The 23,315-nt window shown below is 37.0% G+C and overlaps 1 protein-coding gene and 1 long non-coding RNA gene across 2 annotated transcripts; one reads left to right on the top strand and one right to left on the bottom strand.

Moving 5' to 3' along the window:
* The first annotated feature begins 254 nt into the window (after positions 1–254).
* LOC110936664 (probable phosphoinositide phosphatase SAC9) lies at positions 255–16,594 on the top strand. Its single transcript, XM_022179078.2, has 13 exons — positions 255–457; positions 666–745; positions 872–1,470; positions 1,632–1,764; positions 2,920–4,133; positions 5,201–5,308; positions 5,413–5,583; positions 6,494–6,736; positions 8,164–8,601; positions 9,373–10,119; positions 11,171–11,371; positions 12,289–12,921; positions 16,117–16,594. Exons 2-13 carry the CDS (start codon positions 733–735, stop codon positions 16,399–16,401), a joined length of 4,785 nt encoding a protein of 1,594 aa, XP_022034770.1. The 5' UTR covers positions 255–457; positions 666–732; the 3' UTR covers positions 16,402–16,594.
* A 3,951-nt stretch (positions 16,595–20,545) lies between these two features.
* Positions 20,546–22,815, bottom strand: LOC110936663. Its single transcript, XR_002590183.2, has 2 exons — positions 22,640–22,815; positions 20,546–21,031 (listed from the first exon to the last, which is right to left on the bottom strand). It is a non-coding gene; the product is annotated as an uncharacterized LOC110936663 (long non-coding RNA).
* Between the last annotated feature and the right edge of the window lie 500 nt (positions 22,816–23,315).

Raw genomic sequence — 23,315 nt, forward strand, 5'->3', positions numbered from 1 at the left:
ATCCTATTTATACTAGTCCTTCCTAGTTCTAGATTATTCTCCATCTAGATAATTCTTTACATAATATCTTGGATATTTATAAGTTGATTTCTAGAGCCTTCTTGCAAAATATCAAGTGTTTTCAAGGTGTTTCTAGAGAATTCTTGGCTGATCTAGAGTCTTCCGATGGCGCCAAGATGTTCCAGCAACTTGTAGGCTGTTCCGGAAACTTCCGGCAGCCGTAGACGCTTCTTTAGTGTTCTGGAATCTTCCGGAACTCGCGAAAAAAATTCTGTATTTAGGCGGATCGTGACATAAAGCTATGATAAACATTATTAAACAAAAAAGGACTCCTCTTCGGTTTCATTTGGATCGCTTCCTCTCTGACAGTTGACACCTCGCCGACGATCTGTTGTAATTTCCGGCACGGCGGCGCTCCATTGATTTTCCGATCAATCAATCGTCCTCTGTTTATCCGGTTAGCTCTCATCGATTGATCTCACAATCCTTCAAACTATACGCACTGTTTTCTTCAATCACTTCATCACATCAACTAGTATTTTGTGCCCTTTAACTTTCATAATATGTAGTTACGATTACATCATTGTTTCCAGATTCTTCAATTAAATCGTCATGTAATTAGCAATTAGGTCGCACTGGTTTAATTTTTTGTATATATGTTTCAGATCTGGTTTAATAACAAGCTACACTTTCATTATTCCTGTCGTACAAAGGCAGGTTCATCGTGAGATCATGGAATCGCCTGGTTAGCTCCTTGAAACTTTTTGAAGATTTTGTAGATTTATGGAGTTTTCCGTCATTGATCAATCATGCTTATATTAATGCATACTTATGGATTCTCATTCTTGATTTTGTTGGACACTTATTGCAGTTGGTAGACCGAGGGCTACATCTGTTGTTGTTCTTACACTTGATTCTAGTGAGGTATACATAGTTGTTAGTTTGTCTTCTAGGAACGACACTCAGGTCATTTATATCGACCCAACAACCGGATATCTTAGACACGAGCGTAAGCTAGGTTATGATGTTTTCAACTTCCAAGATGAGGCATTAAACTACATCACAAACGGTTCAAGGGCGGTTTGTAAGAGTATAATTTATGCGAAAGCTATATTAGGTTATGCAGTGCTTGGGAGCTCCGGTTTGCTTCTTGTTGCAACAAAGTTGACTCCTAGCATTCCGAATTTGCCTGGCGATGGTTGTGTCTACACTGTTAGTGAGAGCGAATTGGTCAAAGTTTCACTTCAAAATCCTCAACCTCAGGGGAAAGGAGAAATAAAGAACATTCAAGAACTGGCTGAACTTGATATAGATGGAAAATACTTCTTTTGTGAAACAAGGGATATAACTCGTCCCTTTCCAAGTCACACTTCTGTAAGAAACCCCGATGAGGAATTTGTTTGGAATGGATGGTTCTCAAATTCCTTCAAAAGAGTTGGCCTAGAGCAGCACTGTGTTGTTTTACTGCAGGTATTGATCCTTGCTTTATACCTTCGTACTTCATCTTCATCAGTTCGACCCTGTTTATAAAGATATTATTACTTCTATTCCAATCGCAATTGGCTATATAACCTTGTTAATAAGAATCTAATTTTAGATTTGAGTTAACATGATCTATGTCAATTAAACAGGGTTTTGCAGAATGTCGATGTTTTGGAAGCTTGGGTCCGCAAGAAGGCATTGTTGCTCTAATAGCTCGTCGAAGCAGGCTTCATCCGGGCACACGATACTTAGCAAGGGGCATAAATTCATGTTACAGCACAGGTTTAAATCCATATTCTAAGCCCATACTGTTTATGTTCTGTATTATAAATATATTTATCTTGTGAAATTCTGTGGATGTATTTTATTTATTACTTCATTGACACATATTTTTACTCATGAGTGTTTGAGCTTTTGCAATATGAGTTGTTTTCTAATGTGAGTTGTAGGTCGATTCTTCTTCTCAATATAGTTCTGTAGCCCAACTTTCTAAAAGAGTTGTACTAGATAGTCATCGGGTATGTTTGGCATGGAGGTTTTAGGAGCTTCTAGCTTTAAGATTTTAAGAAAAAGCTCCTACTCAATAAAAAGCCTTGTTTGGTTGAAGGAGCTTGAAGCTTTTAGGTTAGGAGCTTGAAGCTTTTGGTTGAACACTCCTACCAGTAGCGTTTAGAAGGAGCTACAAGCTTTTAGGGAAAAAATGACTATTTTAACCTCTAAAGATAATGAACTTTTTAGTTATGTTTTTTTAGTTATGTCCATTTTAGTCATTTTATATATTTTATTAAAAACTCCAGCCAAACACCTAAATATATCTAAAAAGCTACAGCCACCAGCTACCAGCTTTCAGCCACCAGCCACTTTTGCCAAACATACCCATCATCTGCTGTTGTGATTGTGCACAATAGTGAATTTGAACTTATTTATAATCAAATCAAGTGTCAAAAGTTCAATCTTGTATCTCCTAATTCTTTGTGGAATGGGATAGATTGTAGATCTAATCCATGTTTAGTTCCTTGCAATAGTTTAATGATCTGGAACAACCTAGAATAATAAATGAAAATTTCGTGTTTAAAGCACATGAGTGTAAACCTATACTTATAGTTGGAGTTGGCAAAACTGGAAAGCGGTCGGTTTTGGTAAAGTGTTATATTTGGTTTGTGTTAGGTTAGGTTGACCCCAAACATTTACCTGCTATTTTTTGGTTCTTTTACAGTTAGTTTGTGTCATATGCAGTTATAAAACTTATGTTATTATAATAGTTATGACAGTAACAAAATGAGTGTACTTTTATGGGTTATTCTCTTGAAATATCTAAAAGGGGTAAATAATTGTTAGAACAGTTATATTTTATCTTGTTAGGAGGTTTACATATCAAGCTGTTGATGGTTTATAATTCATTTGATCTTAATTTTAATTGACGTTTTTGCTGAGCAGGCAATGAAGTTGAATGTGAGCAAATTGTATGGGTTCCAAAAAAGCCTAGCCAAAGTGTTCCTTTCAATACCTATATATGGAGACGAGGCACTATTCCTATGTGGTGGGGTGCAGAACTAAAGATCACCGCTGCAGAAGCAGAAATATACGTTTCAGACCGCGATCCATATAAAGGAAGTGCGCAGTACTATCAAAGATTGACCAAGAGATACGATAAAAGAAATATAACCATAGTTGGTACAAATCAAAAGAAAAGTCCCGTAGTTCCAATTGTGTTGATTAATCTGCTACGAAGTGGAGAAGGGAAGTCAGAATGCATTCTAGTTCAGCACTTTGAGGAATCTATAAACCACGTTAAATCAACCGGAAAACTTCCTAATACTAGAGTTCATTTAATAAATTACGATTGGCATGCCAGTACTAAGTTAAAGGGTGAACAACGAACCATCGAAGGACTGTGGTACCTCCTAAAAGCACCGACAATATCCATAGGCATTACAGAAGGAGATTATTTACCTTCTCGTCAGAGCATGAAGGATTGTCAAGGTGAAGTGATTTACAACGATGACCTTGTTGGTGCGTTTTGCTTACGCTTACATCAAAACGGAGTCATTCGTTTCAACTGTGCCGATTCTTTGGATCGGACGAATGCTGCTAGTTATTTTGGTGCACTTCAAGTTTTCACAGAGCAGTGTAGACGTCTTGGAATATCTCTTGATAGTGATTTGGCTATCGATTATCAATCTGCTAAAAATTATGGTGGATATACTGCCCCGTTGCCACCGGGTTGGGAAAAAAGATCCGACGCTGTAACGGGAAAATCGTATTATATCGATCACAATACCAGGACTACGACGTGGAATCATCCGTGTCCTGATAAATCTTGGAAGCGTTTTGACATGTCGTTTGAGGAGTTTAAAAGGTCGACGGTTTTGTCACCAGTATGTATACTGGCTGATCTTTTTCTACTAGCTGGTGATATTCATGCAACGCTTTACACTGGATCTAAAGCAATGCATAGTCAGGTTCTTAGTATATTTAGGGAGGAAGCAGGAAAATCTAAGCAGTTTTCTGTGGCACAAAATCTGAAAATATCGTTGCAGAGAAGATATAAAAACACACTTGTTGATAGCTCTCGTCAGAAGCAGTTAGAGATGTTCCTTGGTATACGGCTTTTCAAGCATCTTCCATCACTTCCAGTTCATCCCTTACATGTATGTAACTGCTTGTGATGTATTGTTTTTATTTGTTTTTTTCCTAATACACCACTGAAAGAAGTCACGAGGGGCTTATAACTAGCATAGACTTTGAGAGAAGTTTGAAGATATACATGTATATTACAACTCTTTAGGGTTAGTATATTAGTAAATAACTGAGTCATAAGTCATAACATAATGAAGCTCACTTTATAAGTAACTAGTTTATGCCCCAATGTGTTGTGTGCTTAGTTCAGATTAACATTTACATGGATATAGATAACTCATTCATGCTTTGTATTGTGGATATTCCCATTGGCTTTTTTGTTAATAAAATGGCTATTTTTAGTTATATATATATATATTAATAAAAACATGTTGGTATTTTAGAATCTGGGGCCTTTAATGTAGAAGTAGCTGCTTGTAGGAACCTATCTCTGGTGTTTGGTATAGGGCTTCCACAAATAATACCTTGCAGGATCATGCATTTAAAATTTGAAACTACCCTGTGTTTATGTGTTATACACCTCTTGATCATATTATCTTTTTGTATTATAGTCTACCCATTTATCGCTTTTACCTGTGCAAATTAATACTGCACATATTTTTTGCCTTTACCTTGTAGGAAGTAATATTAGTCCATGCATAGCAACGTTTACACATAATTATTCTTTAAGTCGATTATCTTAAATTTCAGAAGTAGAATCAAACCCTTAATGTTCCATGGTTTTCAAATTGTCCCATTGCCTTGACTTTTTTATGAGTTATAACTCTCATTTTGTTCTACTTTTGTCCTTGTATTGAAGTATGCAGTTTGCTGCTATTTTTGGTGCAACCACAATTGACTTTACCTAAACTAAAATTTTGCAAATCATTCTGTAATTAAGAACAGAACTCTTAAGATGCTATACGACAGTGTTTCTGGTGCATCTCATCTTAAAAAAATATTATTTAAGTTATGTGTATTTACATGTTCAGTGGCTTCAGTGTAGCATTTCAAGAAAGAAGAAACATACGAGTCTTATTCATGTTGTTCTGAAAGCTGCAATCAAGCATCAACTCATCTCTTACTTTTTTCCTGATAGGTGACCAGCAGACCATTTGGTTGCCTTCTTAAGCCGGTTGCTAGCGTTATGCCGAGTCCTGATGATGGAAGCAGTCTTCTTAGCTTTAAGCAAAAAGACCTCATCTGGGTAACCATAATATGTTTCAGTTTTCTAAGGCTTAAAACATGGACCTTCTCTTAATTGCTAATTACAATAATGAAATATTATCATCCAGTTTTTCTGTTGTACAGGTTTCGCCACAGGCAGCAGATGTAATGGAACTCTTTATACATCTTGGCGAGCCCTGTCATGTTTGTCAGGTTCTTCTCACAATTTCACATGGTGCAGATAGTTCAACGTTTCCATCCAGAGTTGATGTGAGAACCGGACGTGATCTTGACAGGCTTAAACTTGTTGTCGAGGTCTGATTAATCTTTTCCTGCACTTGACGTGTTAAATTAGCAGCCACACTTTCTTTTCTTCTCTAACTGGTGAAAGAATAAAACATATATAAAGGCATATGTTGGTATTTTTCTATATAGAGATAGCTAAAGAGTTTTAATTGCAGTCATTTTTGGTCCCATCTTTCATCACAATGCTAGTTTTAACTAACATCTCCATTCTCCACCCCACAAGAGTGATTATATTCTTTGCTCCAAGAACTGCAATCAGCCTTAATTCTTGTGGTTGCATCTCTTGGTTGTTTGGTCTATCTAATCACTAAGGATGTTTTGGACACCCAACTATTCAGGAATCACACATATACGTAGTCCATAAGCAAGCGAACTTCAAAAATGAAGAGAGACTGATGATACGTGATTGTTGTCTGATCTATTCAGCACATCTGTCATTGGTAGATCAGACCAAAGTCATGTGCCAGACGTTGCTTTAGCCCACAAATGTTTGTAACTTGTAAGATCCTCAACGTGTGCATTTTTATATTGAAGTCAGAACTATTAATCATGCTACAAAAAAAGCAAAAAGAACAAAAGCTTGGTCGAGCTTGATCGACTGTAAAAGAGTCATGGGTCATTGTGAAGCCGAAGTGGGTCGACACGTTGTTACAGGAGGATAGATGCTGTTAGAAGGAATCATTCTTACATAATAGGTCATACCAATTATAAATAAATGAATGCAGTGCTGAGCAGTTGCTAACATATACCCATGGGTCCCATTTTAGACAGAAACCTAATAACTGTGGATAAGATTTGAGCTGTTCTAATATGTATATCATTTAACTTGGTAAAAAGTCACTCTCCATTGGTTACCTTAGGCACTATTCTGGTTTTAGTTTAACTAGATAAGTTTAACAAGGTTTTTCTTTGTTTACAGGGAGCATCTATTCCTCAGTGTGCAAATGGTACGAACATAGCAATACCCATACCGGGACCTAGTAGTGCTGAGGATATGGCTGTGACAGGAGCTGGTGCACGCCTACATGCCCAAGATACAACCAACCTTCCACTTTTGTATGATTTCGAAGAACTAGAAGGCGAGCTAGACTTCCTTACTCGTGTGGTTGTTCTTACCTTCTATCCTGCCGTGTCATCCAAAACCCCAATCACACTCGGGGAGGTACAGTCAAATTAATACTACTACTTTACCACTAAGCAGTTAATGCGGTAAAATATCGGATATAGGTCAAGGACCGATATTTGAAATATAGGTTATCGTGGTGGGATAACGGTAATTTTAATATCATGCAGAATTTATATATAGAGAGCAATTAACACTAACAATTCAGTATACTCTCCTACCATTAACAAATTAACCTTTTGCAACTTGCAAAACACTAACAATTGTAGCAAGTAGGAACTTATTAAGATTTAAAACACCAACATTTAACAATTAAGACTTAAAACACTAGTAGCAGCAATAAGAAGAAAGACGAATGGTAGAACTAAGAAGAAATGTACTGATATTGGGAATATCGGTGATACATCGGTCAAATATCGGAAATATCGCCAATAATATTGGTTGATATTTTACATGGGGACAGATAACGGATATATCACCGATATTAACTGCATAGCTTTACCACTAATGTCAATTTTGTTAGTTCCATAAGTTTGTGTGTATTTTCTTATTTTAATCAAGCATCATCTGGTTACAAAATAGTTATCAGTAACTACATAGCTTCTCTCGAGATTCAGTGGTTTACTTCCTCTGCCAGTCTGCCACCTATACCATACTGTTATGTTAGCAATTTAGGTGTGACATGATGTTAATGCTGGTAGGGTCATATAATTTGGCTGCAAAAATAGCACACGAGTTATTGATATGATAGATGTTCTTGTAATGGATCTGCATAGATGAACTGTAAATGGCGGGTCAGTTGAATTGCTGTTTCCAAATAGCATGCCATCCGTGTGTAATGACAACACTTGACCATAATTCCGGCGAACAAATGATTAGGAATGAGCTCGGTACCGAACCGTACCGGTACCGAAAGTACGGAATACGGATACTGGCACCGAAAGTGCTCGGTACAGTACGGTATTCAAGGTAACCCAAAAAACGTCAAAAAAGGTTACCGAAATTCAGTTGGTACGGTACGCTTCGGTACCGGTATTTTTGATACTCGGTACCGATCGCTCATCCATGCAAATATCCAGACTTCCTTTTCCTCATTGGCAAAAAAAAATCTCTGTGGCCAATATTAGATTGAGTGATGCTTATATGTGTTTTAGAGCAAAATGAAGTAGGAGACCTCCAAGATTTGCTCAAGTGCTGTATCTAATTGTCACCTTGCTTTTCATTGATTCTTGGGGGGGGGGGGGGGGGGGGATATTCCACGGTCCTCCCAACCGCTGAGGTGATCCCACCTCGCAGACCGCCACCCAGTAAGCCTGAGTCTGGGGGTAAATCCGCTACCGTAGGGGCATTGGGAACGAGCAAGACTCGAACCCGCCACCTCCGGGTTAGAAGTTTATTATTACAGTGGTGGTTAATGTAAGTTTTCTAATTTTCTATCTGTTGCTCTTTACTGGTTTATTTAACAGGTAGAGATACTTGGTATCTCTCTTCCGTGGGGAGATCTTTTCACTTCTGAAGGACCTGGCATGAAGTTATGGGATCATATCAATAAAATCAACAAAGATACCGAACTTTTCGCATCTGATATCAACAGCGATCCTTTTTCATCTGATATAAACAGCAATCCTTTTGCTTTTGATGATGTATTGCCCCCTGCAAAATCTGAAAATACCAGCAGCAACTGGGTGGACCTCTTATCAGGCAATGATTTTATATCGGGACCCATTTCACAACCAGTGCCGGAAACTGCTTTCCATGATCCGTTTCTCAACCCGTTTCATGATAATGTAACTGATGAAGCAATTGATTCTCCTCCTAAGGTTTCTGTACAAGATAAAGAGCCAACTGAAAGTAGTCCTCAGCAGTATATAAGTTGTTTTAAGAGGTTGACTGCCTCACGTATGGTATGCTTTTTCCGTTATATGCTTTTGCTATTGCATAGTTTTGTCCGGCACAGGCTGGAATAGATTTAGGTCATGCTTAGGTTCAGAATACGGTTTTAGGGGCATATGAAAAACATGATATGCATATTCATTAACTTAATCACATAGTCACATCTTACACATTCACATAATTGTGACGAATTATCATCCTGCACTAGATCACACATTTCCATCATTAACTGCATTGCATCTGTGTGTAGCTTGATTACTTTTTCCCAAATAAAACATGATATGCATATTCATTTGTCACATTCTTATAGATTTCTTCAATACCCCCATATTTCATACTTCTCATGTGAAATATTGTCACTATTTCAACAATAGAGGCTGTGGAAAGCGTTAACTTCTTTTTTTTTTTAATAAAATAAGAGCGGAGGGACAACTAAACACAATAAAGAGATTCTGAGAAGAATATATATATATTTTTTTTGCATAAATATGACGCACACTAACTTTTTCTGTGTTTTTTTGTTGGTACACTCTTGCGCAATTTAGGTTTCGATAGCTTTCAGTTATGAGATTGGAAGAATTACATTTCAACCCTCTTTTTCTACACATCTAGTCATTGACAATGTAGATATTGATTGACTGATTGTTAGATTAGACTAGTTGCAAATCTTGTTATACCATAACCTCCTTTGTATGACTGCACTGCAGTTTCATTTCATAGACAAAATAGATACAAGTTGTTTTCTTAAGTTCTAAAGATGCAATGTCAATGGATTTATGCAGGCTAAAAAGTTGAGCTTTGTAGACGCGATGAAGCTAGAAATTGAACGTCTTGGTCTAAATCTATCTGCTGCTGAACGTGATAGAGCTTTATTATCTATCGGCATTGATCCAGCCACTATAAATCCCAACATGCTGCTTGAGGAAACTTACGTGACTTCATTATGCAAGGCTGCCAATGCACTTGCACTTGCCGGTCACATTTCATTAGAAGATAAAACTGTTGGAGCTATTGGTCTGGATTCTACTTATCTCGATGATGATATAGATATTGATTTTTGGAATATAAATAAAATTGGCGAGGGTTGTTGTGGGGGACCGTGTCAGGTTCGTGCTGAACCCGTGACATCTTCTTCCTCGGCATCCATGTACTCGTGCTCAGAGTGTCGACGTAAGGCTTGCAGAGCTTGCTGTGGGGGTAGAGGGGCTGTAGTTCTTCTTGGAAGTTATACTGGTGATTCTTTAAGTAGGTCTGTGAGTACGGATGGGGTTATTTGTAAGCTGTGCTGTCATGATAATGTTCTTGATGCACTGATCGTCGACTATGTTAGGGTTTTAGTTAGCCAACGAAGAAGTAGCAGGTCTGACGTTGCTGCTTATAAAGCGTTGGACCAAGTTGTAGGAAGAGATTATCTTTCCAGAAGAACGACAATCAAGTCTGACAGAAATGGACCTAATGCCATTCGACATAACTTACTCAAAGGACAGCAATCGTTAGCTGAATTCCCGTTTGGCAGCATCCTGCACTCGGTATCTCTTTCCATTAATTATTTATTCTATTTCCGTCTCACACACAAGTTCATGCTAATTTAATTTAGAGATAATCACCTGCTTAAAACTAGGGGTGTTTAAATTCGTTGAAAACGATCGAACCATCCAGACGGACCAGACCAAAGCAAGTCGGCTGGTTTGACCGGTTCGAGAGCCGAACGTTTTAGTCCCCGGTTCAGTTTGACGGTTTAACCATTTGGTTTGGTTTGAAACTTGGATTCAGCTGTTTTACTTCTATTATTATACACAGTTTTTATTTTTGGAATATGTAGTTATGTGTGTGTATGACGGTTTAATCATGCACCATTTTATTTATTTATTTTTTTAAATTTTAATACTAACCAACACTTTTGGAAAAAGAATTTAAAAAACCAGTTCAGACCATCTATCCGGCTGCCCCATCAAATCTGTTCTGTTTGATTTGTCATTTTGCGAAGGCGCAGTTAGCGGGTGGCTCAGAATTTTTGTCATAACTATCCGAACCCGACCTTGAACACACCTACTTAAAACTTGATTACTTAATATGGGCGTTCTATGATCAACGCATCGTTTTGTCTTTAGGGATGAAATAATGTGTAAACCCCTGAGTTTTGTTAGCTTAAAACAACTCTGCTTCTGCTACTCCATTTGATTGTATATCTTTAAAGAGGAGTATAGCTGCAAGTGATCTTATATACATACATACATATATATATATATATATATATATATATATATATATATAGAGGAAGGTTAACGTACATTACGGCTTAACGTACATCATGTACGACTGGTAATTACGCACGTTCATTTTAAAATCACGCACGTTATAACTCAATAACCCAAAATCACGCATGTTGAAACACAATAATCACGCATATTGAAAACATTAATCACGCATGTTATAGAACAAATCACGTAGGTTGTTGTACATGAAGTACGTTAAGCCGTAATGTACGATATACTTTTTCTATATATATATATATATATATATAGTGTGTGTGTGTGTACTAAATTCTTAAATGTTTCTTGCATTCTTTACTTTTGCTAGATTGAATCTGCACCCGGTTCAGCACCAGTCTTGTCGTTGCTTGCACCTTTGGATACTGTATCACAAGAATCGTCATACTGGAAAGCTCCTCCTAAGACCTCGCGTGCTGAGTTTGCTATCGTTCTTGGCAATCTTTCCAATGTCTCAAGTGTTATCCTTGTTCTTAGTCCATGTGGCTATTCTATGTCTGATTCTCCTACTGTAAGTAAATTTATGCCGTATAGTTATATTTGTTATGATAAACTTAATGTCCATAAAGTTATCAAAATCCTCAAGACAAGCCCGTATTAGTCGGAACCCATTTTTACCCAAACCAAATTGACCTTTGTTGAAACAGCCCATTTGGCCCGAACCTGTTTTGATCCATGAGGCGACTAGATCCGTTCATTTACAGTTTGTTTTTGCAATGTTTCAGTTCATCTCATGAATAATCATTATTATTATAATAACATTTATGGGTACTTAACAATAGTACTTTTTTGTCTTTTAGTGGACAATTTTCATTTACACCCCTTCTGCCCTTCATCTATAATAAGTTTAACATTTGTGCCCTCAACTTTAACAAAGTTATATTTTATTTTTTTAACCAACTTACACTGCGGCCCCTGAACTTTAATAAAGTTGTTTTTTTTCTTTAACCGATTTACACTACAACCCCTGAACTTTAATAAAGTTATCACGTTGAGGTGAATTTTTATTTTTTAACGGTTTCGTTCGTAACGCTCCACGCAAGTTATTTTTCGTAACGTTTTTAAACAGACCAGTTGTTTTACACGTTTTTTAACCGCCTAACGCTCATCTCTAAATACACCATTGCGATGTGCTTTTTTTTATCTAAGTTTAAACCGACCCGCTGCAATATGCGGCCGTCGTTTTTATCTTTATATACGTTTTGGTGTAAGTTTGTTAGAATAACTTTGCTTTGATATACGATGACTAACTTTTTGGTGGCTTTCGAATACACCGTCGCGACGTGGTTTTTTTTATCGTTACGTAAAATGTCCCGTCATGATTTTCTTATATTTATGTACGTTTCTAACCTGCCTCGGAGCGCGGGTGGTAACCCACGAGTTACAAGATAGTGGAGATTCATTTTGATTTCTACTTTTACCATGCAGGTGCAAATATGGGCAAGCAATAAGATAGACAATGAAGAACGAAGAATAATGGGAAAATGGGACGTTGGATCACTCATCACATCATCTCCTGAGCTTAGTGGGCCTGAAAAGCCCGGTGGCACGAGTCCACGACACATCAACTTTTCATTTCCAAAACCCGTTTGTTGTCGTATAATCTGGATCAAACTAAGTATCCAGAAAACCGGTTCAACCTCTTCTTTAAATTTCGATAGCGGTTTTGATCTTCTATCACTGGATGAAAACCCGTTCTCCCGGAGTGTGTCTATAGATAGTGATCCGTGCCTCCATGCAAAGAGAATCGTTGTAGTTGGAAGTCCAGTGAAATTAGAGATACCAACACAAACCTCGTACCAAAGTAGCGTAAAAAGCTGGTTGGAGAGAGCTCCACCGCTCAACCGATTCAAGGTACCGATTGAGGCCGAGAGGTTGATTGCTGATGGGCTCGTGTTGGAACAATACCTATCTCCAGCTTCACCAATGCTGGCAGGGTTCCGGCTTGACGGGTTTAATGCAATAAGACCTCGAGTTACCCATTCACCGTCATCATCGGTTGTTTGGGAAGATAAATTTATATCTACAGCAGTTCTTTACCTTCAAGTATCTGTTTTACAGGTACTTTCTGTAACCACAAACATCTCAAACATCTTGCTATACATTGTATATCGGGGTGTAAACGAGCTGAGCCTCTCGTGAGCCACTCTAGACCGGCTTGAAATGAGCTGAGCTTAGACGAGCTCGAGCCTACGTTGGAGTTCATTTAATAAACGAGATCAAGCTTGAGCTTTATACACCGAGCTTGACTATGCTCACGGACCTAAATGAGCATATCATTTAGATAAATATACTATTTTTTTTTATTTTATATGATAAAAATTATTTAAATAAATATTTACACATGTTTATAAAAGAATACTTAAATATTTAATATATAATGAACTTGCCAAGTCCAACCTGACCTCGAGCTTGAAAAATTATTAATGAGCAGAGCTCGACTCGGCTCGGTTACACCCCTCATATAGGCACATACAGTGGTATTTCATTAATTCTTGTTAATCTAGCTAGCTAGTTATTATTACTATTACTCTTAACTTCTTAAGCAGTTAATGCAGTAAAAAATCGGATATTGGTCAAGGACTGATATTTGAGATATCGGTTATCGCGGTGGGATATCATGCAGACTTTATATCTAGGATAAATTACACTTTTCGTCCTTTATGTTTGTAGCGGGTTGCAATGGATAGCCTTTAACTTCAATAATTACAGTCACAATCCTTTATTTGAAAAACACATTACACATTTCGTCCTTTATCACTAACCAGGTTAAAATTTTCAGTTAACTCTAATCATGTGCATTACCCCTGAGGGTAATTTGGTCAATTAATTAATATATGTATATTTATAACATATTCTCTTCGTAAGTTCAACCAACACCACCGACTGATCAAATCTAGTCATCCATTTCCTCCACAACCACCATCCCACCACCCCAACCCTCCGACAACCACAGGCATAACCACCAACTTCGCAACAACCACCACCATCTTTGCAACCAAAACCGTCATAACTACCTGTAAATAATGCGAATCACAAAGATCAACAAACTCATGCCACTCGGTTCACAAATCAAAACGCGAACTCACTGGAATTTGTCAAAACCCGATCCCGATGCGTGCAACAACTGAAACTTTCTTCTTCCGATGTCGATGTCGCTAATCCATGCACTTATCATCCCCAAAGCTTACCTGAATGAACCCGCAAGTGAATCTTGGCTTGAATTTCCTTGTTTACCAAATTAATTAATAAAACATACATATCATTATTCTGGTTCTTATATAGGATTCTAATCCACTACAACTGGTTCCCCAAATTTAGATAAGGATTTACATTAAAAAGCTTGCAAACCAAATCCCCCCAAATCAGCTCCATCTAGGGTTTATACTTCATAGGTTTCAAACCAAAACTGATGCTTCCACTATGAATCGACTACTTCCAGATCCAGAAAGAAGATACAACTTCATTTCACATGGAATCTTCATCTTCATCATCTCACATCGTTTTGAGATCCAGAAATCAAACGGTGACGGCGGTGATTTGTCGGAGACTCACAACGATGACGGTGGTACCGGTTGTGACGGCGGTGATTCGTCGGAGACTCACAACGATGACGGTGGTAGTAGGTGGTTTCAGAGATGCTGGAGATGATTGTTTATGGTGGGTTGGAGAGAGAGAGAAAAAGAGGGGAAAGAAATAGCTGAGGCAGGGTAGGCTTGGGGGATGATGTGTGTTATATAATATTTTTTTGTTTTATTTATTAATTAATGTTTTAAATAAAAGCATTAAATGACCAGAATACCCTTAAATGGATAGACATAACTGAAAATTTTAACCTGGTTAGTGATAAAGGACGAAATGTGTAACGTGTTTTCCAAATAAAGGATTGTGACTGTAATTATTGAAGTTAAAGGCTATCCATTGCAACCACCTACAAACATAAAGGACGAAAAATGTAATTTATCCTTATATCTATAGCAATTTAAACTAACAATTCAGTAAACTCTCCTACCATTAACAAATTAACCTTTTGCAACTTGCAAAACACTAACAATTGTAGCAAAGTAGGAACTAATTAAGACTTAAGATTACTAACAATTAAGACTTAAAACAAACATTTAACACTAACAAATAACAATTAAGACTTAAAACACTAATACCAGCAATAAGTAGAAAGCAATAAGAAGAAAGACGAAGGGTAGAACTAAGAAAAAAGGTATTGATATCGCATCAAATCTAAATCGGTAAATTTTTTTATAAAGTGACGCCATTTATGCTTTCATTATTTTTGTAATATAAAATAACACTAGGTTAGAACCCCGTGTATTACACGGGTTGAATAAATGCAATTTTATATACCAAATAATAAAAAAAATATCTTTAAAAATCTCGTTTATTACACGGGTTGAATAAATGCAATTTTATATACCAAATAATAAAACAATATATATTTAAAAATCTCGTTTATTACATTGGTTGAATAAATGTAATTTTATATATTAAATAATAAAAAAGTTATATCTTTAAGAACCTCGTGTATTGTACGGGTTGAGTAAATAGAACCAATAAACAACTTTTAAACATTTTTGAAATAGTTCCTACCCTTAACTATTTTAGTTTAATAAAATAAATAAATCATTTAAATTAACTGAGTTAGAGCTAAAGAACATAACTTGTAAGGGTTTGCAAACATCGAGTACGTTTTCTGTAATTATTGAAGACAAATGACACAGTTTGCAATAAGTGACATACATGAAGGACGATTTTTGTAATTTACTCTATTTTAAAATATTATATATATCATCTCCTATATGAATTGTTTAAATTTATATTAAATTTAATTGTATTATTATCTTTTAATTGATATTAATTATCTATAAAAATAGATGGTTTTAATGAATGACACGTGTCCAAAACTTGGTTTCTTTTATTATAGTAGATAGATTTAATAGAATCTCGAAATTACTGTTGCGACGCGCTTATTTTTATCTGTGTTTCGATAAAAAGTTTATTCGAACAAGTTAAATATAGTGTATTTTTTTGCTCTTTAGCGTGAGGAACCAAATCGATACCTATAATATTCGTTTTTTGGGGTTTTCAATGATGTAAAACATGTGTCGATATCATTTTGAGCATATTTTTTTTCAGTTGCTATAGTTACTATACCGAGTATCGATGCCAACCAAAAGCTCGCTGCGAAGCGCGGTGATCCCACTAGTTACTATTTAATGATGCCATTTTTGTTTTTTTTTTCAGGACAATGGGAAAATGGTGGTAGTTGCAGAATACCGGTTACCGGAGGTGAGGGCTGGGACGGCCATGTACTTCGATTTTCCTAGACCAGTGACCGCTCGCCGTGTCTCATTTAGACTACTTGGAGACGTTGCTTCATTTGCAGATGATCCTGCAGATCTAGACGATTCTTCTGACTTCCAAGGCCCGTTGGCTACAGGCCTCTCGTTATCTAACCGTGTTAAACTATATTATTACGCCGATCCCTATGAGCTCGGGAAATGGGCCACCACCCTTTCTGCTGTTTAGGTACTACATATGTGATTTTGTACATTAAAAACACACTCATTCATTGTTGTAATCATGTCTAGATTTGTTCTATAATGGGGGGTATTCATTTTCTATTTTTGTTTATCCCCCATCCCTTTTTTTGTTTGTCTCTCCAACTGAGTGTAAAACATATATCTTTTTCAGTTTCCACTCACTTTATTATTTTGTTTTACAAGTGTTTGGTTAACGTGAATGGATTTGAAAGTAGGTTTCAAACCATGCATGTGATAACTTATAAATATACAGAGTCTCTAATCAAGGTTATGAATTTCCTGTGATTGCACATCAAACATGATATCATCATATGTTTAACATATATTTAAATAAGAAATTTTGAATTGTAGATAGGAAAACACAAAGCTACTATTAGTTTCAATATACGCGAAGCAGAACGATCAAAGTTTTATACGTTCGTTACTGCTGATGCGAATTAACAACATTGAATCGAGCGTTGAAATGGTGTATCGCTAACGTCGTTATCTTCTCAGGACGTCATTATGTTATTCAAGTGTGCTTAAACAGGAGCTTATCATAGGAAATTATCCTTACCGGACCATGCTATTATGTTTACCGGGTTTTTTAAATACAGTGGACGTGATTGATTGCTATTATTATACTATCTAGTCCTCTTTTTCGAGGATGACCGGACTATCTTTTTCATTACATGTAATATTCCGCCAATGATTTCTAGATCAATGGTGGAAGGCTTGTATTTTTCTTGGGAGATGCAGGTTCTAACTCTCACTTGGTGCAGAATTACGGGTTTTATAGGTAATTTCACCGTCGTGTCTACAGGCGGGAGGGTGATCGGGTTTCCCTAGAATTGGTGGTGGACTTGGGTTACTCTCGGAGTATTCTGTTTGGTCCAGTGGATGCCTCGAGAATGCTCGGGAGACCGTTCAAAAAAATTACATGTAATATTCCACCGTTCAAAAGGGCGGACTCATGGTTCTTTAGTTGAGCTACCCTAGACTTCGGTTTGGTCATTGACTATAGGTGCAGGGGTAATCCAGCTTACCCAATATTTTTTTAAGGTTTCAAATTAATCACTTACATTTTAAATAATATAGACCTTTAACCCAATAGTTTTATTTTCATCTTATAACTTTCGTTCGTTAGCTCTTTTAGAACTAAATTACGGATATAATTTATTTCGGTGTTGTATGTTTTTTAAGAGGTAAAATGTCTGCAGTCTGCGGACCACATCTGCAGACATCTTTAGAAGAAGAAGTGGACCAAACCTCTGCAGTCTGCAAGAAGAAACATGTTTGTTTTTTTAACGTATGTAGACTTCTAAAGTAAACTGGTGGTGGTGGGTGGTACGGTGGGTGGTGGTGGATGGTGGTGGTGATGGACGGTGGTGGTGGGTGGTGGTTGTCACAACCCCCAACCCTACCCTGGACGAGAGCCATGAACAGCACAAGTGGTACCTGTGTTTATTAAAATTTATTGCAACGGAAAATTTTAGCAGGACCGGGTGTAAGGAAAAAATATCAGAGTTTTCAAACACCGAAATTTTCATTTCATAAAATTGTTGGATAAAACTCATATTTACATAAAAGGTTCTCATATGGATAAACCCTAGATTACAAAACACGTTTTATTCAAGTGACATAACCACTTGTTTAAGCTTGGGTGCCTCGTAACACTTTTTCTTCTCTTCACAGTAAATCACCTGAAACGCATTTAAAAATATTTGATCAGCAGAAAATACTGGTGAGTTCATTCATTTGTATGAAAACATATTCCTTATAATTACAACATTAGGGTTTTTACATTTATTTATATCTTACAACATCACTATTGGCTATCTCATTGTCCAATAGCAAAGAATTACTCGATGACATTTGTCACTCGGCACTTCCTGTGACTGTGGCCATATCACTATTTGGCTAACTCATTGTCCAAATAGCAAAGTATAGCAAGTAATGTATACAAAACCCCACATACCAGCAGTAGTTTTCCAGTAAGAATACAAAGACTTAATCACTGTAATATAAGTAATAATTGGAAAACATTTAGGGTTTTGAAAGCATTTGACAAAAGAGAATGACTCACATTGCTATATTGGCAACCTCCTGGTTATAAGCTCTAATTCCTAGATACACAAATGTAACACGTATTAGTGTAAGAAACCAAATCAAACTTCAACGATAATCACAAGATCAAAACCGCAACGTGTAAAGTCTCACCTTATTCAGGCAGAACTTCGGTTTTTCGTTGCTAGGGTTTCAGATCAATCGGACATCATTTTAGTGATCAATGTTTCGTACACAGGAATTGTAACAGGGATTTGAGAGTTTTGAGAAACGAAGGTTATAGAGTTTGAATTTTTCGAATTCGTTTGTGCAGTTTGAAAGCCCTTGAACTGCTCTACATATAGCTGAAAACAGGCCTCGTCGCGCCACGCGACAAACTCAAAAATCCCCGTCACGACACGCGAAGAGGTCATATTTATCCGGATGGAATCTGGCCTCTGTCGCGCCACGCGACGGGTTAGGATTGCCTGGTCGCGTCACGCGAAGAAGCAGGCTAGGGCTTAGGTGTGCTTAGTCAGCCACGTAGGCTTGCCACATGGCAACACGTGGCACCTGGGGAATCAGGCGTCGTCGCGCCACGCGACAGTTCAAGACTGTCTTGTCGCGTCACACGACAATGATTTTTTTTAACTCTTTCGTTTTCGATTTTCGTTGGTACGTGTTCGGGGTTTTTTGTTACGGATTGTTGTGGGATGTTTTGAGAGTTGTTACAGTGGTGTTTAACCATCTGCAGACCTTAGAAAATCTTAGAAGTGGCTGGGCCAAATCTGCACCAAGAAGAGCTCGCGTAGACGTTTCTTAATAAACGTCTTCGGAAAAATAAACAGTCTGCAAATGACAATGTTTGCGCGGCGCAGACAGAGCCTACGCATATCTTTAAAAAAAAACACCACCTTAGAAAACAGACTAAGCCGGTACTCACCAGAAAAAATATAAATTAACTTTTACGTTATCTAAAGTTGATGTTTTAAAATCTGCCATTATTAATTAGAACAAGTTGGTTTTGAATATATATTGTAATGTCTTCCTATACTAAGGCCACAGGGTGTGGCATCGCGCCACCCCGCCACCTCACCTTTTATAGCGCCCCGGGATGCCAACCACCATTCCATCGTCGTTAAGAGGGGGGGCGCTATAGCCCTTCCGCCATCGTGCTAACGCACAACATTGAGGAGATCGAGGGAAGGTTGGTCAGAATAACCGTTTTTTTTTTGGAGGTTTCTTGGCTGATTGTGAGAGAAGGTTGAGTTGCAGGTTTCATGGCTGATTGTGAGAGAATGTAGGTGGTGAGGTGTGAAGAGGTATGAGGGAGAAGACAGTTGCTTGGTGTATTTTTTAAAGGGTTTTTAAAAAAGGATTTTAAAAAGGTTTTGTCTTTCTTTTAGTAGGCTTTTCCTTTTGGTGTATTTTTTAAAGGGGTTTTAAAAAGGTTTTGTAGAATATTATAAGACTCTTGTATATTATTTAGTAGCATATAAATTAAAAAAATAAAAAAATATAAATAAAAAAATAATTAGGTAATGATGATGGGGGCTTTAAACAATTGTATACAAGTTAAAGGAAGGGGCTTTAAAGCCCCCTATGTGATGTGGCGTTGACGTGGCGCTGTGGTGACGTGATAAAGCCCCTAGGGGCTTTATACCACACTATGTAGCCTAAGAGCATCCCCAATAGCCATTTTTTCTCATTTTTCCATGCCCACGTTGACTTGTTTTTCATTTTTTCTTATTGTGGTTGATGTTTGTAGGATCCATTTTTTATGCATGTATTTGTGCAAGAACTAAAAAAAATGAGAGAAGGTGGGGTAGTGTGTAGGTGGTGGGGCCAGGTGGGGGTCTTGGGTAATAAGGCTATAGGGTGTGGTCATGACCCTCATGACCACCATGATCCTCCACGTCAGCGTCATGTCATCGTCTGTGGTCATGACCCTCATGACCATCATGATCCTCCACGTCAGCGCCATGTCATCGCCCTCTAATTCACCATTCAAAATCACTATCCTAAGGGTGTGATCATGACCCAAACCACTATCCACCCCTTTTTTTGTGTGAAATGTATTTTATTTATTTTAAATAAACAACAAATAAAATTAAATAAATTTTAGTAATAAAACCACATAACATTCAAATTAATAAAAAAAAATAACATCCAAATTTAAACTACATATTATAAATTAAGAAAAAAACTACTCGTTGTCGTTAACCCGACCAAATTGCCAAGCATGTTCAATCAAATCCGAACGAAGATGGTTATGCGTAGTCTCGTTGTATAACGCCCACATGTTAGATTCTTGTTGCCCTTCATCAATTGGTACAGCATTCTCATGAATGTCGTTAGGATCATATTCACATATGGCGTTACCTTCGTCTTCGATAATCATGTTATGCAGCAAGATACAAGCATACATACAATATCTCAATGTTTTGAGTTCAAGTGCTCGTGCTGGGTTTGCAACTTTGTGCCATTTTTGTTGTAGAACCCCAAATAGACGCTCAACATCGGATCAACGGGTGTCGTCCACGGGGTTTGTGGCGGGTTGTTCGGGTTGCTTAGATCCATGGTAGTATTAACTATAAGTTAATGAGAAACACATAAAAAGAACTGCATAAATGGACAAAGAAGCACACAAAGAAGCACCAACAAGAAAAATTAAGAAAATCACTGTGTTTAACAAATGATGTCAATGTTATAGCATTCCTTCTAACTCCAGTTGTATTAATATCACCCTTACATAACTTAGTAAAAATACACATACAAATAGAGACCGGAAAACCACTAAACTAAAGTAGATGCTAACCACTAACTCTACAGCAGGTAGTCATATTTTTGAGAATATTATCCTAAACCATAGAGCCTTTAAGGATATAAAAATGATGTGCCAAGTTTTAAACCATATATCACGGTTCTTGGAGCACACCTTCCCTTTTTCCCTCTTCAAATTGTTCATTTGCTTATGGAGCTTCCTTTTGCAGCTAATCTCTTATGATTACAGATATGAAAAAGTTACTTAAATTTATTGTCCCAAAACATGTTCCACCAATTGATGTTCCTTAATTCCCAGATGTACCAAAAACTAAATTGGCATCCAAATTTCTCTTACTCTTCTTTTTTTAGTAACTCAAATTTTTTTAGGAATGTTAAACTCAAACACCCTTTAAATCTACTCTTAAATCAACACTAGTGTTCACCATGGGACTATAACTCTCTGTTACTTGAAGTAGTATACTAGGTTAAATAATAAGAGGCCAGTCATTTTTGAAATCGACTATTCCCATAATGTCGCATCCGCGGTAAAACTGGCGGTGTGTTTGAGGTTGTTTTTAAAATAGCTCGACCCAAGCTCGAGCTTTGGTTTAAACTCGCGAGCCGAGCTCAATCTCAAATAAGTAGGCTCGAACCGAGCCGAGCTCGAGTTCGAGCTTCATAAAAATATGACGAGCCGAGCTCGAGCCCAGTCGAGCTCGGCTCGGCCCGGCTCGTTTACACCCCTAAATTCAAACCCTATGACTTTCTAAGCTGAAACAGGGTCATATATATATAAGGAAAGAAACTTATGCTTAATCAACTAACCTATTGGCATTAATCAACTGATATCAATGTGCTTAAAAGTTAAAGCATTAACTTGGCTTCTAAATAAATTATAAACATCCATATTAACTCAGAAGCTAAAACACGACTTATTAGACATCCAAAAGCTGATACCAATTTAGCTTCTAAATTGGTCAATGTCGCATTACAAAACCAGAGTGGTTGAAACTTCAAAACTCAAATACGAATTCAATTCCATATACCGCCATAACAATTAACTAAACTCGTATGCGGCAAACAGCTGGATACGATACAAGTTACCATTAATTTACATTAGTTTAAGCAATTTTGCAACAAGTTAGGTGTTGAATCAGAAATTAGCGAACCCTAGAACACATACGGAAATATATTAAAAGAGAAGCACAGTAAACACACATATCTGCTATTCATTAATTTTTTTTTCAACTCGTCACTTGTATGCACACACATATCAAAAGCAAAATCAACGCCCCAATTAAACAAATTAAAAGAAAAACTAAAAAGAGGATGATGATAATCAGAAAAGAGAACCAACGCATCGAACCAGTGCAGATTACGATCATCTAATTTTCGATTGTGAATTAAAAATACACATCATATAAAACAAGTACCTGTGGAACAAAATATCTGCTATTCTTCTCTTGTGAAACTTGATTATCACAAACAAAGGAAAAGAATTTGTTGCTGCGATTGTTCTTCTTTATGTTGGGGGTTAGGGTTTGCGTGAATAATGGAAAAAAGGGGGACGTGGTTGCCGTGGTTTAATTCACGCGAACCACCGTGATTTAATTAGGGGGTGGTATAGGGCATGAATAATGGGCCTATGTGGCAAATCATGACCCAATTATGACATCCACACCCTATAGACTAATTAAAAAAATGTAAATGTAAAAGGTGTTGATGACATGACATTGTTTTTAGGTGTTTTTAAGATTCCTTATTGGGTGGGTTTGAGTGTTTTTAAAGAATGAGTGTTTTTCTGATGTGGCGGGTGACTAGTCACGCTTTTAGATGTTTTTTGTGCTCCTTATTGTGGATGCTCTAATAAATGAAAATCACTTTTGGACACGTGTCACTTTCTGATGATGCTTTCTCATCTTATCTTCCTATTTATCTTCTCTTATATTAAATAATAACAATTAATTTAAACAAAATTAGATAAGAATAAATATTTGTTTTTTCTATAAATAATTTTAAACAAATATTTAGATAAGGATAAACACTTGTTTTTTTATATAATTTTAAAGTTATATCCCAAGTATTATGAGTAGATGTATACTTTGGAGG

This window comes from Helianthus annuus, chromosome 4, assembly GCF_002127325.2.
Source record: "Helianthus annuus cultivar XRQ/B chromosome 4, HanXRQr2.0-SUNRISE, whole genome shotgun sequence".
Taxonomy (NCBI): domain Eukaryota; kingdom Viridiplantae; phylum Streptophyta; class Magnoliopsida; order Asterales; family Asteraceae; genus Helianthus; species Helianthus annuus.